At 45.2% G+C, this 14,653-nt stretch overlaps 1 protein-coding gene across 2 annotated transcripts in view; it reads right to left on the reverse strand.

Annotated features, from left to right (window-relative positions):
- TEP1 (telomerase associated protein 1) overlaps nt 1–6,727 on the reverse strand; it is a 40,088-nt gene extending 33,361 nt beyond the window's left edge. Inside the window, exon 1 of one of the 2 annotated variants that reach the window (XM_058666134.1) lies at nt 6,572–6,727. In XM_058666134.1, coding sequence (XP_058522117.1) covers nt 6,572–6,583 — 12 coding nt within the window. In that variant the 5' untranslated portion in view covers nt 6,584–6,727. Of the gene's footprint in view, nt 1–3,568; nt 3,659–6,571 lie in introns of those variants that run through there. The other variant, XM_004584885.3, reaches the window with a different exon arrangement.
- Between the last annotated feature and the right edge of the window lie 7,926 nt (nt 6,728–14,653).

Below are 14,653 nucleotides of genomic sequence, written 5' to 3' on the forward strand. Positions count from 1 at the left end.
CCCCCATCCAAAGAATATTCTTACAGCAAGGAATTAGAGAAAATGTGAGGCATTTGAGAGAGTGAAATCACACATGCACAAGCAATGATAGCTAAGGAGGGATGGATATGTCTCTCATGGAAATGTAAGGCAGCACCGCCCCCTCCACTGATGTGATTTCGACTTACTGGTGGGGCCTTGTTTATAATCTGATTCCTGGACTTTCAACTCAAAAAAAAAAAAAAAAAAAAAAAAAAAGCAGCACTGTCCTCTTGAGTAACTAGTAGACTTCTGGTTATTATTACCATGAATAGAAAAATCATGGTCCTAGGGGCCAGCACCACGGTATAGTAGGTCAAGCCTCTACATGTGGTGCCAGCATCCCATGTAGGTGAGTGCCAGTTTGAGTACTGGTTGCTCCGCTTCCTATCCAGCTCCCTGTGCATAGCTTGGGAAAGCAGGGCATTATGCCCCAAGTGAGAGCTCTCTCTTCATCATTTCCTTTTCTTAAAGATTTCTTTATTTTTGGAAAGGCAAACTTACAGAGAGGAGAAAGATCTTCCACCCACTGATTCACTCCCCAAGTAGCCACAATGTCTGGAGCTGAGCCAATCCAAAACCAGGAGCCAGGGGCTTCTTCCAGGTCTCCCACACAGCTGCAGGTTCCTAAGGCCTTGGGCCATCCTCGACTGCTTTCCCCGGCCACAAGCAGGGAGCTGGATAGGAAGTGGAGTAGCCGAGACACAAACCAATGCCCATATAGAATCCCGGCATGGGCAAAGTGAGGATTTAGCCACTAGGCTGTTGCTCCAGGCCCTCCTGGTCATTTCTTAAATGCTAGTGCACCTTACAATTCTAGTCTAATCCACCTATACACTCTCCCAGAGGGGTCTCATCTAGTTTGTACTTTAAATAACATTTCTGTGCTGGCAGCTCACAAGTTTTTTCCTGGATCTGTATTTGGTCTAAATTTCTCTTGGAAGCTCCATACTCTCTAACCCATGTGCCTATTGACTATCTCCAGCTGAATGACATAAAGGAACCAAAAGTCAACAGATTCCACAGACACCATCTTTCTGTACTCTTAACTTCTGCCCCCATGCATTCCTTCTCTTTTGCCCCCTTCTTTTTGAAGGGGTTTAGAATAAGACACATCTAAGTTGGAATCCTCGCTATTTCACCACGGAATCCTGAGCCAGTTAAATGTTGTGACCCTCTCTTTTCTCATCTACAAAATAAAGAAAAATGCCTACCTCACAGAGCTGTTCTAGGAATGAGGGAAAAATATATGAAACACTTGGAGCGAAGCCTAAAACTACAATGTGCTCAGTCAGTGGGGGTGATTATTGTTATTCAACAAACTACCAAATGCTGTGATTCTACATGCTCAAGGTCTCCCACAGCCACCCAACTCCATCCATCCTACCTCCAGTTCTGTTGAAACACTCTGCTCCATGTGGAGATCTTATGTAGATGTAAGACACGCCCTTGACATATAACCCAGTCACCATTCACTAAATTACCCTTTTTATTATTCTTTATATATACATACGTATATATGCTTATAACTATATATTGGTTTATTTGCCTGCTTTTCACTGTTCCTTCTGAAATAAAAGAAGCAGTTTATTTCCTTCTGAAATAAAACTCCCTGATGGGGGCTGGCATTGTGGTACAGCGAGTTAATCCACTACTTCTAATACTAGCAACCCTGACTACTCCACTTCCGATCCAGCTCCTTGCTAATGCACCTGGGGAGGCAGTGGAGGATGGTCCAAGTCCTTGGGCCCTGCACCCATGTGGGAGACCCGGACAGAATTCCAGGATACTGCCTGTGGCCTGGCCCGGACCTGACCATTGCAGCCCTTTGGCTAGTTCTCTCTGTTTTTCTTTCTAGCTCTCCCTTTCAAATAAATTAGTCTTTAAAAATAAAGCTCCCTGCTGCCAGGTGCTTCTCTGTCTTGTTCCCTCTGGATCCCCAGCATCACCACACATCCTGCCTTCGGACCCCCCACCTGCTACTTCAGCTCCTTCTGGTCTCCCGTCTAAGCACTCTAAGCTTCAACCACATGGATTCTTTTGCATTGATGAGTGGCTGGGCTACACTTGACTGTGATCTTCTGCATGGACCAATGCCCAAGACACTCCTCCTTCTAACACCACCACAGCACCTCAACTCCTCCTCGTCCGACTCTACTTTCCTCTCCCTCTCAAGGCCTTGGTTTCATAGAAATTCTTCCAGAGCCTCTGCTGACACCCAGCTCCAGTCTGCTTAGATGCTCCCCAGGTATTCACAAACACCATAGGGGAACACCTGTTTGCCTCTTGTCCCACTAAACAGTAAAGTCCTGAGGGCAGAGACTGCTGAGTCTTGTTCACTATGGTTTCTATACTTCCTAGTTAGTGGGCTACAGAAGTTTTTCAGAACCTATAAAAGCTATGAAGCTTTCCCACAGGGGTGGGGAAACACCTGTGTCTGTACTGTTTGTTCTCTGTTTTTAGCAACACCATGAAGTATATTCTTAGGTCTCCAAGGATCTCCATAAACTGTAAAATAGGAATCTTTGTGTGACAGAATGCTTGAATGTGTTTGCCTATTTATTTGAACAAAGGCTTAGCTCCCAATGACATTTAAATATTTTAGCGATGATATTGTTAAGTCAACCATTTAAAAACCTTCATGAGAATGAGCACACAGAGGAGGGTAGAACCTGTCCAGGACTTGTGAGGACTCACTCTCCGGGATCAGACAAGACCACGTCCTCCCTGACAACACTGCACAGCCTCCTCACTATGGTGCAGTCAGCCTCCGGGGTTGCTTCCTCCTCACCTTGTGCAAGGGTCAGTTAGTTCCCAAGGGAAGGCCTGAGGGATCCAGGAGTTAACCCAGGATTTTAAAAGAGAGAGAGAGAAGAGGGGATGGAGAAAAGGAGAAAAAGTCAAAACAGAAAGTAACAGAAATATAAAAACAATTAAAAAAAAAATTTTTTTTTGCCCTCTGCAGTTTGTGAAAGGAGATTTGCCAAATCCACCAAAGGACAGTTAAACATCTCCCCGCAGGTCCAGCGCCATGCTCCAGAGCTGGCCAGTTTACATTAGTTGTGCGCTGTCCCAGCCCCTTTCGCCACTGATAAACATGTAGTCCCTGCCTCCACCACCGCCACCCGTGTCTTCTGCTTTACACACACGGCTCACACTGTAACACGCAGGATACCTCGGGGACCTCGTTGTTGTAGCGCACGAATTCCCACCTCGCTCTGTCAAGCGGCTGTATCGTACTCCAGCGAACTTAAGCACATCCCGAGTTTCTGTCACTACAAACTCTCCTTCCGGCACACACCAGGGCAAGGAAGGACGAGGACAGCTTTTGACTTTGTTTCTCTTCCTCAAGCCCGTGTTCCCTCAGCTTTCACTGGGCACACGCCTTGCCTTGCCCGAGTGAGCCGCAGGGAGGAGCCAGGCAGGCGCACTCCGCACTCCGAGCCGGGTTGCTGTCAGACCCGAGTCCCAGGGCCCCCTGGGCCTTTCCCACCCGGCTCTCAGCTTCGCAGCCCAGCGCCCTAGACGTGGGGGTCGGGACCCGTTCTACCTGGGCTCGCCCCTTCCTGGCGTGGAGCGTCTGGATTCCCGGCAGCAGGAAGCAAAAAACTGGCTCGGGGCTGTGCCAGTGGCAAGGGCGTGCGTGGGAGGAGCCGGGTGGGGCTGGGCGGAACCAGCGCTGCCGGGCGGGGCCCCGGCCACGTACCACACCAAAGTCCGCGCACGGCTTGAAGGCTTAGCCTGCGTCCTAGCCAGAGTTTGCTGCTGGTTTTTTGTTTTGTTTGTTTGTTTGTTTGTTTTGTTTTTCCCATGCTGGTCCTCATTTCTCCTTAGCCTCAGGGTTCCTCCTCTACCAAATTCGAATTTCATTCCTTTATGCTTTTTCTATCCTCTGTGTCATGCTCCCTGCCCATCTGATGTTTTGTCCAGATATCAAAGATGATTGGCTTCTGGATTCGTCCCAAGTTAATTCAGCTAATTGGAATGGGAAGTCCAAAGCTATATGGTCTGTCACACCTGATAATTAAGGTAGGGTGAACTGGGAGCATGGCCCCTGCACGGATCAGAAGAGAGATCTGTGCATTACAAAGAACTTCTGTGGAGCCGAGTGATTGACATGGAACCGCCCATGATGATACTGGTGTCCTTGTGGGCCTGCTTCTGGTGAGCTGAGTCAAGAAAGCACTGTCACACAAAGTAATTGCAAACAGGGAGACCATTTCCAAAACCCTGATTTCCAGAGCAAGGGTCTATAACCATCTTTTATTTTAGCGAAAAATGAATATACAAGAGGGAAAATTCTTTTCTTTAAGATTTATTTATTTTATTGCAAAGGCAGATGTACAAAGAAGAGGAGAGACAGAGAGGAAGATCCTCCGTCCCATGACTCACTCCCCAAGTGGCCACAATGGCTGGTGCTGCACTGATCCGAAGCCTGGAGCCAGGAACTTCTTTCCTATCTCCCACGCAGGTGCAGGGTCCCAAGGGCTTGGGCTGTCCTCGACTGCTTTCCCAGGCAGCAGGCAGGGAGCTGGATGGGAAGTGGAGCTGCCGGGACTAGAACCGGCGCCCACATGGGATCCCGGCCCGTTGATGGTGAGGACCTTAACCATTACACTATCACGCCGGGCCGAGAGGGAAAATTCTTGTCATCACATGTAGGAGGTGGAAACTCAGAAACATGCTCTAATATATGTCACATATTATGGTAACAAGGCTTCACCTCCTACTAGAGTGAGGTTTTACTGTTAAAATGAAGAAAAACAGGCCAACATTGTGATATCACAGGTAAAGCGGCTGGCATCCCAAATGAATGCCAGTTAACATGACCCATCTGCACTACTTCCCACTTGGCTCCTTGCTAATGGACTAAAAAGCCCATAGAGGATGGATCAAGTGCCTGGGCTTCGGCACCCACATGGGAGACCCAGAGAGGTTCCTGACTCCTGGCTTTGGACCCGCCTAGCTTTGAGTGAACTCGTGGATGGAAGACTTCTTTCTCCCTCACACTCTCTCTCTGCAACTCTTTCAAATAAATAAAGTATTTTTTTTAATCTCATGAACAGATTTTCCAAAACTGTTGAATAACTTTGGCAGATTGTCAAACACCACAAGGTATGCTCATTCCTTACAGATATGCACAAAATGCTTTGTGTTCCTATCGTTTCATAATTTTCAGGGTACTTTCATTTGCAGAAAGTTCAATGTATATTAAAACCAGGCACAAAATCTCTTGTGTTCATATTTAAAGTGAGGTTAGATCCTAACTACCATGGGTTTCTCATTAAAAAAAAAAAAAAAAAGATTTATTTACTTGAAAGTCAGAGTTACAGAGAGAGCAAGAAACACATACACAGAGAGAGAGAGACAGAGGTCTTCTATTGCTGATTCGTTCCCCAAGAAGCTGCATGGCCAGGGCTGAGTGAGGCCCAAACTGCAAGTCTCACCTGGGTCTCTCATGTGAGTGGCTGGGTTTCAAACACTTGGGCCATATTTCTCTGCTTTTCCCAAGCTATCGTCAGGGAGCTGGATCAGAAACAGAGCAGCTGAGATCAGAACTGGCACCCACATGGGATATCTTAGATGATGGCTATGGAACTGGTGCCCAAGGGCCCGGCATGGTGGCCTAGCAACTAAAGTCCTTGCCTTGAACGTGTCTGGGAAAATGCTGCTTTCCCAGGTGTATGACCAGAGCGCTAAATTGGAAGTGCAAGGGAAAGATTAGCCAATTGAGTCATTGCACCAAGCCCATTTTCATCCACATTTTTTTTAAAGTAACGTCATATATAAAATCAAAATGTGGCCCAGGGCCCAGCACAATAGCTTAGAAGCTAAATCTTCATATCGCATGCCTGGGATCCCATATGGGCACCAGTTCTTGTTCCAGCTGCTCCACTTCCCATCCATCTCCCTGTTTGTGGCCTGGGAAAGCAACAGAGAATGCTCCAAAGCCTGGAACCCTGCACCCATATGGGAGACACAAAGGAAGATCCTGGCTCCTGGCTTCAGTTTGGCTCAGCTCCTGCCATTGCAGCCACTTGCGGAGTGGACCAGCTGATGGAAGATCTTTCTCTCTGTCTCTTCTTCTCCCTATAGATCACCTTTGCAATAAAAATAAATAAATCTTTGCACAAGGCCCAAAAATAAATAAATCTTTAAAAATAAATAAATAAAATAAAATGTGGCCAAATTCTCAGAGATCTTTTCCAATTAGATAGCCACTGACTGATCCTTGAGGGATATTCCAGCTGTGTGTGAGCCAAATGAATTCTCCCTGCCTTGGTACAGAAGGAATCTTTCAACTGCTAAGATGTGTCCAAAACTCCAGGTTCAACTTTCCTTTACTGTGGATGAGGGTAGACTAAATGCATTCTGCCAATTGCTTTTTTTGTTGTGTGTGGCTTGCTAACTCGCCACTTTGTTCAGCTATAGCAATCTTTCTTCAGGTCATGATCATTGATTAAACCAGGACTTTCACCAATCAAATTCATTTAATGCCCAAGGAATTATCTTATTTTCCTTATTTACAAGTTATTAGAGACTACTCACTCACCTTCTGCTCCATACATAACCTACCTGATTGTTGATTGGTGACACTCAACAAAAGCCAGCTGGTGACTGGAGTACCCAAACTGTTTTATCTGGAGCAGTGAAGTGCCATTCCCTTAGCTTTCGGAAATCCTTTTAAAATTGCTCATTTCTGGTCAGTTGCATTGCATGCTCTTGCTCTTCCCCCACAACAAAGGGCCCCAAGCACCCATGGAGTACAAAGGGTGGTGCTTCTTCCTCTCAAGCGTTCCCATCATGGAGAAAGACACGCAGAGGTCACAAAAACACAAGACAAAGGATGAGAAGTGCAGGTTCCCTGGATGGAGGATGTAACCTAAAGCCCTTGGACTTGGAAGTGGGAAGAGCGGGCTCTTTGATAAAAAACTGGGAGGGAGGAAGTGGCAGGAAATAGAAAGGCCATTGGTCTTGCCTGATTTGGTTTCTCCTCTGTCACATTCACAGCATTCACTTCACTGCCAGCGTCACCGCGTCCCCTGTTACATAATTGAGTGCTTACTCATGGGGACTTGGCACTTCAGAGGGCTGCTGAGAGCAGCAGCGGCCAATCAGATGACAGGTGCCTTAAGAGCTTCTCCCTGCTGACCCCTCAGACTCAAAAAGCCCTGCATTTGTTGCGGTTTGTTGACATTTACCAACTTTTTTTCTTATCTTCTCTCAAGGAACATTCACTGCTGACTCATCTCCCTTTTTATTTATTTTTGTTTGTTTTTTTGTTGTGGTGGTGCTTCCTTCTTTATTTGCTTTTAATTTGTTTTGTTTTTCGTTTTCCTTTTTAGATACAACAGCTTAAAAAAAAAAACCCACATAATTTTTGCTTCTCCTCCAGTGAGAAGTATTATCGAATTCCATCTTTGTCTTCTCCCTCTCTTCCTTCTTCTTCTCCTTTCTCTTTCTCCTGCTCCTCTTGCTCCTCTTCTTCATTTTAAAATTCAGTTGATACATAGAGAGGCAGACAGAAAGCTCCCTCGACTGGCTCATAGAGATGGGACCGGCTGGAGCAGACACTCAATTCAGATTTCCACGGTGGGTGGCAGGACCCCACCATTTGACTACTCACCGCAGCCTCCCAGGGTGTATATTGGCTTGTGATTACCTACTTCTTGAATTCAGGTTTACCTAATGCTGTGATTGACCAACATAATGTGGCAGAGTGTCATTCTAGAACTTCTGATGTTAGGTCAAAGTAGCCTTGCACTGTCCCCCCAAGATTCTAGAATACCCTCTCAGGAAGCACTGAGGTGCCAAGGAAGTTAAGCCACCTGCCATGTTAAGATCACATTTAGGTTGCATCAGTTAACTGTCTCAGCCACGCCCAGCCTTCCATACTAGAGGATCAAATATGTGAATGAAGTCTTCCGGAACCCTCAGACCTGCCTGTATGTCAATGGAATGCCACACAGCAATTTCTACCAATAACACATGGAACATAAGTATCTGGTGGATGCTTGCCTAAATTTAATGAAATAAATGACACATAAAAATGTGAACCATATAGTAACCCTTCGTTATCCTTATTTGTGGTTTCTGTTTTTATGGTGTCAGTGACTTACCATTAACTGAAATTTGAAAATATTAGAAGATTCTAGAAATAATTTATGTTTTAAATGCATGTATTACAGTATGTTATTATAGTTATCCTGCTTTATTAGTAACTATTATTGTTAATCTCTTAGAAAAACTTTATATATATATATATATATATATGTATATATATTTGAGTCAGTACTACCTATAATTCCACGAAATGTCTTAGGATGGATTTCCTACTGGCTCTCAGTTCTTTGTGGAGATGGCTACCTGGCCTGTTGGGTGTAATAATCCTTTTTCCCCTTCATCTAACTTTGCTAGCATGCTTATTGCTGGGGGGAAAAATCACCTACTAATAAAGGAGAATTGCTATAATGAAATGATAGCTATTTGAAGTCCTTAAGTTTTGATGTATGAAATGGAGAGCTGGCCTGGTTACTTTAGCTCTTGACAAGCCCATAAACGGGAAAAGACCAACTGTCTGGTCTGTGGAAGGATTAGGACATACGCTACAATAAAACCCCTCAGCAATGCCTTTTGAGAGGACCAGAAAGAAGAGTGGCTGTTGGCTAGCAACTCTAGAGGCTCTGGGTGGACCCTGAACGACCCTGCTGTTGCTTGCCAGCCACACTTCAGAGCTGTTCTCACTTCCTAACCATTTATTTCTCACCAGATCATCGGTCCAACTTGTACAGGGGACTGAAGCAAGTTCAAACGTCCCACTGGAGGCAAAGCTGGGACCAGAATACAAGTCTTCTGATGCCCAGGCCAGTGTGTGGTCCCAGTAGTACCTACCTGCTCCCTTGACATGTCTTTGATGTTATTGCCTATGTAAAACGATACACTGATGGCTTGGAGGTCTTTTTCAGAAATACAATGAAAGAGTTTATCAATTGTCCTCAAGCCTTTTTTTTTTAAGATTTGTTTTTAATTTTTGTTGAAAAGTCAGATATACAAAGAAGAGGAGAGACAGAGAGGAAGATCAAAGATCTTCCATCCATTGATTCACTTCTCAAGTGGCTGCAACAGCCAGAGCTGAGCTGATCTGAAGCCAGGAGCCAGCAAGGTCCCCAGGCTTTGGGCTGTCCTTGACTGCCCTCCCAGGCCACAAGCAGGGAGCTGGATGGGAAGCAGGACCACCAGGATACAAACCTGCACCCATATGGGATCTTGGTATGCACAAGGCGAGAACTTTAGCCTCAAGAAACCAGGCCCTAGGCATTTTTTTAAAAGATTTACTTACTTTTATTGGAAAGGCAGTTTTAAAGAGAGAAGAGACAGAGAGAAAGATCTTCCACCTATTGATTCAATCCCCAAAATGGCTGCCATAGCCAAAGTTGAGTCACTCTGAAGCCAGGAGCCAGGAGCTTCTTGTGGGTCTCCCACATTGGTGCAGAGTCCCAAAACTTTGGACCGTCCTCGACTGCTTTCCCAGGCTACACTCAGGGAGCTGGATGAGAAGTAAAAGAACCAGGACATGAAACAGTGCCCATATGGGATGCCAGCACTTACAGGTGGAGGATTAGCTGGTTGAGCCATTGCACTGGCCCTTGCCCACAAGTCTTGTAAGATAGGGTCTGCCTTAGTACATACAGACTCATGTCATAATAGTAATTGCATAAAAAAGAGTCAGGACTTCTAATCTCACAAGGAATTTCAGTGCCTTGGGGTAGATCAGACATTTGGAAGTAAAATTTGGATGTTAAAATAGTGGACTTGAAGAAATAACTTGTGCTTTGAGGAATAACAAAATGAAATACAGAAATTGGGGGCTGGTGCTACAGCATAGTATGTTAAGCCTCCACCTGTGGTGCCAACATTTCATATGGACACTGGTTTGAGTCTCTGCTGCTTCACTTTCAATCCAGCTCCCTGCTAATACATGTGGGAACATAGCAGAAGAAGGTCCGAGCCCATGGGTCCCTCCACTCATGTAGGAGACCCAAAAGAAGCTCCTGGATGCCGGATTCAAACTGGCCCAGCTTCAGCCATGGAGGCCATTTGGGAAATGAACCAGATGGAAGATCTCTCTCTCTCTGTCTCTCCTTCTCTCTCTGTCTCTCCTCCTGTCTCTGTAATTCTGCCTTTTAAGTAAAAATAAGTAAATCTGTTTTTTAAAGGCATATAGAAAATATGGAGACGTTATAGTATGTACTAAACATGATTGTTTAAACCTGCACTGAGGGATCCAACAGACAGGTGTTCAAATCCTCCCAGATCCTCCTCTGCTGTGGTTTAGTGGTGCGGAAGAAAATAAGGTTAATAATCATAAAAATCTCAAAAGTCTCCTGATTCCCTGGCTGGGGCCTCAATGATAGTCCTTGCATCTGCAGTAGTATCAAAGGACGTTGATGTGGCAAAGAGGCAAATGAGGTTCTCAACTTGGAATGTCCCACTTTGCATATTATTCTCATGACAACCCCTGGCTCCACACACCCTGACTTACAGAACAAACTGCTATTCCAGATGACCTTCTCAGAAACCCATACTTAATTCACCTTAGACTGACTGGATATTGCATTGCTCAAGATTGGGTCTTTAAGCCTCCAGTGCCACTCATGCTCCTTAAGTGGCAGAGAAGTCTCCACTTGGCATGCCTGCATTCCGTGGTGGAGTCCTGCCCCCGCCACCACCGCCTCGCTTGCTAATATGTATCCTGAGAGGTAGCAGATGATGGTTCCAGTACTTGGGTCTCTGCCACCCATGTGAGAGATGTAAATAGAGTTCCTGCCTCCTGGTTTTAGCCTGATCCAGTCCTGACTGTTGCACACATTTGGGCAGTGAAACAGAGGGTGGAAGATCTCTCTTTGTCTCTCTGCCTTTCAACAAAAAGGAAAATTGTATTATTATTTTTTAATGATGTTACATAGTGGAAAAGGATGCATACCCATGTAGACCACTGATTAGGTTGGGGTCAAGGAATAGGGGAAGTGGATGAGACAATTGTTTTCAATTTTCGTTTTTTTTTTTTTTTTTTTCCTGTATCTGGGGGGAGTGGGGAGAGAAGAAAGGGCTGCTCCCAGCAGCCTAACCACATCAGTACCCAGGGATGGGTGATGGTCACTCAGTGTCATCCCAGAAACCTGATGAGGAGCATGAAAATGGGAATTTTAAATTCCCGTTATTTATATATAATATATTAAATCTGTTCAGAATTTTAAAAACTGCTTTGGCTGCTTTTATTTCATATCAAATTGCCTGGGCTCGAGTTCCAGCTCTTTCACTCTTGATACAGCTTCCTGCTAATGGACACCCTGAAAACTAGCCAGCGATGGCTCAAGTACTTGGCTCCCTACCACTCAGTGAGAGAGCCAGGTTAAGTTTCTGCCTCCTAGCTTTGGACTTAGGCCCATTTTGGCCCTGGCAAAGGATATAGGGCGTGAACTGGTGGATGGGAGCTTATTCTCACTCTGGCTCTGTTTATGTGTCCCTATCTTTCAAATAAATAAATTTTAATTGCATAATCACCCAAAAAGAAAAAAAAAGTTGAAGGAAAAGTGTATTATCTGTCCCAACTCCTTTTGGTGTTGAAAACTATCCTAAATATTGGATCACTTGGATAAGACTCCAATCTGTTACCTTCCAATATCATCCTTTTGGACCCTGTGTGGCAGCCCAGTGGCTAAAATCCTTGTCATGCACGCGCTGGGATCCCATATGGGTGCAGGTTTGTATCCTGGTGGTCCTGCTTCCCATCCAGCTCTCTACTTGTGGCCTGGGAGGGCAGTCAAGGACGGCCCAAAGCCTAGGGACCCTGCACCCATGTGGAGACCTGGAAGAGGCTCCTGGCTCCTGGCTTCAGATCAGCTCAGCTCTGGCTGTTGCAGCCACTTGGGGAGTCAATCAGCGGGCAGAAAATCTTTGTCTCTCTTCTTCTCTGTACATCTTACTTTCCAGTAAAAATAAATAAATCTTAAAAAAAAAATACTATCCTTTCTCACTAAAATATGATTTATTGGTTGGGAATCCTGATTCCTAACCTCAGTGTGACAACCTCAATTTTAAAATCGAACAATGAGGGCCCAGCGGTGTGGCCTAGCGGCTAAAGTTCTCACCTTCAACGCACCGGGATCCCATGTGGGCTCTGGTTCTAGTTCCAGCAGCTCCACTTCCTGGCTCCTGGCTCCGGATCGGCACAGCACCAGCCGTTGTGCTCACTTGGGGAGTGAATCATAGGATGGAAGATCTTCCTCTCTGTCTCACCTCCTCTCTGTGTGTCTGATTTTGCAATAAAAATAAAATAAAATAAAAAATAAAATTAAACAATGAAAGCTAGATTCTTCTGTAACTCATTATCTTCATCCTTATCCCTTTAGTCCCTGAGCTACCAGCTTCACCAGGATAGAGCCAACACTCCCCTCTGTAGACATTCTAATTTGACCTATTGCCACCCTTTGGAATTGAGAAGTGAGACTGTCGACCCAGACGAATGTCCTATCTCTGAAGCAAGGGAGAAAATATTTTTAGGGTTAAGAACCAGTTTCCAAATCAGTCAATTTCAGCAGAAAGATGGAAGAGAATGAGGGTGGTCACCAATTGTTAGATTTAATAAAGAAGCTGTGGCAACAAAGAAGGGCGAGTCATTTCAGCAGGGAGTAGAGACGCAAGTCCTATGACAAGGAATTTTACATATGACAGCAAAGTCATATTACAGGAAAAGACTTAAAAGTCTTTCACAGTACAGAAACTCAGACATGCATGATTTCATCTCTGTGAAGGCTTTATTTGACCCTGTCTTCAGGTAGAGATCACAAAGAAAACACCCACAGAAGTTGCCTCATCCTTAGTTTTCTCATCTCCTAATTTTCTTCTTCCCTCTCTTCCTCCATGTTCCCGCTTCTGTCCTTCTGTCTTATATGTCCTACTGACATATGTCCTCATCATTTTTGTTTACATGCTTAGTCTACCTTGAACAAACTAGAAAAACTTAGTAAAATGGATGCAATGCAGACCATTATGCTTAGTGAAATGGTGAAGTCCCCAAAAGACAAGTATCATGTTTTCTCCTAACTGTGGTAACTAAAAGACAGAGCACAAACACACAATACATGCGTGAAACTGACAGCTTGAGATGTGATTACTGCTTATAGTCCTTGCTGATACTCCTGAGGAACAGTTGACTTTCTACTTGCTACTAGTTGAATTCTTTGCTTAGTGAAAGATCAAGCTTGTGATTATAAAAGTATGTCATCATAAAAATTAAGAGGGGCCCGTGCAATGGCTCAACTGGCTAATCCCCCCCTTTTAAGACCCAGCACCCCATATGGGTGCCAGTTTGTGTCCTGGCTGCTCGACTTCCCATCCAGCTCTCTGCTTTTGCCCTGGGAAAGCAACAGAGGATGGCCCAAAGCCTTAGGGCCCTGTACTCACGTGGGAGACCCAGGGTGGCTCCCGGCTTTGGATCAGCTCTGCTCTGACTGTGGCAGCCATTTGGGGTGTGAACCAGCGCATGATTCACTCTGTCTCTCCTTCTTTCTATGAATCTACCTGCCTTTCCAATGAAAATAAATAAATCTTTTTTTAAAAAAAATCAAAACAAAAAGAAGAGGAAGGAGCAAGGGAGGAAAAGAGGGTGAAAAGTATGTTCTTAAAACTGCATATTTGGGCCTGGCTGTGCGGCCTAGCGGCTAAAGTCCTCGCCTTGAACAGCCGGGATCTCATATAGGTGCCGGTTCTAGTCCCAGCGGCTCCACTTCCCATCCAGCTCCCTGCTTGTGGCCTGGGAGAGCAGTCGAGGACGGCCCAAAGCTTTGGGACCCTGCACCCACATGGGAGACCCGGGAGAGGTTCCTGGTTCCCGGCTTCGGATGAGTGCAGTACCAGCTGTTGCGCTCACTTGGGGAGTGAATCGTCGGACGGAAAATCTTCCTCTCTGTCTCTCCTCCTCTCTGTATATCTGACTTTGTAATAAAAATAAATAAATCTTTTTTAAAAACCTGCATATTTATATGTAATACATGAAATCTGTTCCCTTTATATAGATAAAAAAGAAAATTTGAAATCTCAAAAGAATAAATAGACACAAGTCAAGTACTTTGTAGGCTAGAATAAAAAAAAAATCAAGGGAGGCGCCATAAACAGCAGGAATAGAAAACAGAACTATATAAAGCACTCACTGTTCCTCTCCAACCACTCCCACAACTTTCTGGGTGCAGCAATGGAAACGCCCACAGGCAAGACTTAGGGGACTGCAATGGGGGCGGGGAGGGCAGGGGGCGGTGGCACACCATCTTCAGAAGGGTTCAGGAATGGAGGGCAGGTTGGCAGCAGCTGCAGAAGCACGTGAAGTGTTCTGCTCTACTGACATCTTTTCACCAGAAAAGCAGCAGCACAGCAGTCCTCATGCACTTCCCTTTCCTGTCTGGAATGCATTCTCCCTTCTCTAACTGCTGGATTTCTGGGCAACCTTCAAAATCTGGGTCAAACTATACCCATTTGATGGTACCTTCCCTGGGTCAAGTTCACAGCTCCTTCCTCTGGACTGTTGCACGAGCATGTACTTACTTCTAAATCTACAGTCAAACTTACACTGAGGTGG

This window comes from Ochotona princeps, chromosome 6, assembly GCF_030435755.1.
Source record: "Ochotona princeps isolate mOchPri1 chromosome 6, mOchPri1.hap1, whole genome shotgun sequence".
In the NCBI taxonomy this organism is placed as follows: Eukaryota; Metazoa; Chordata; class Mammalia; order Lagomorpha; family Ochotonidae; genus Ochotona; species Ochotona princeps.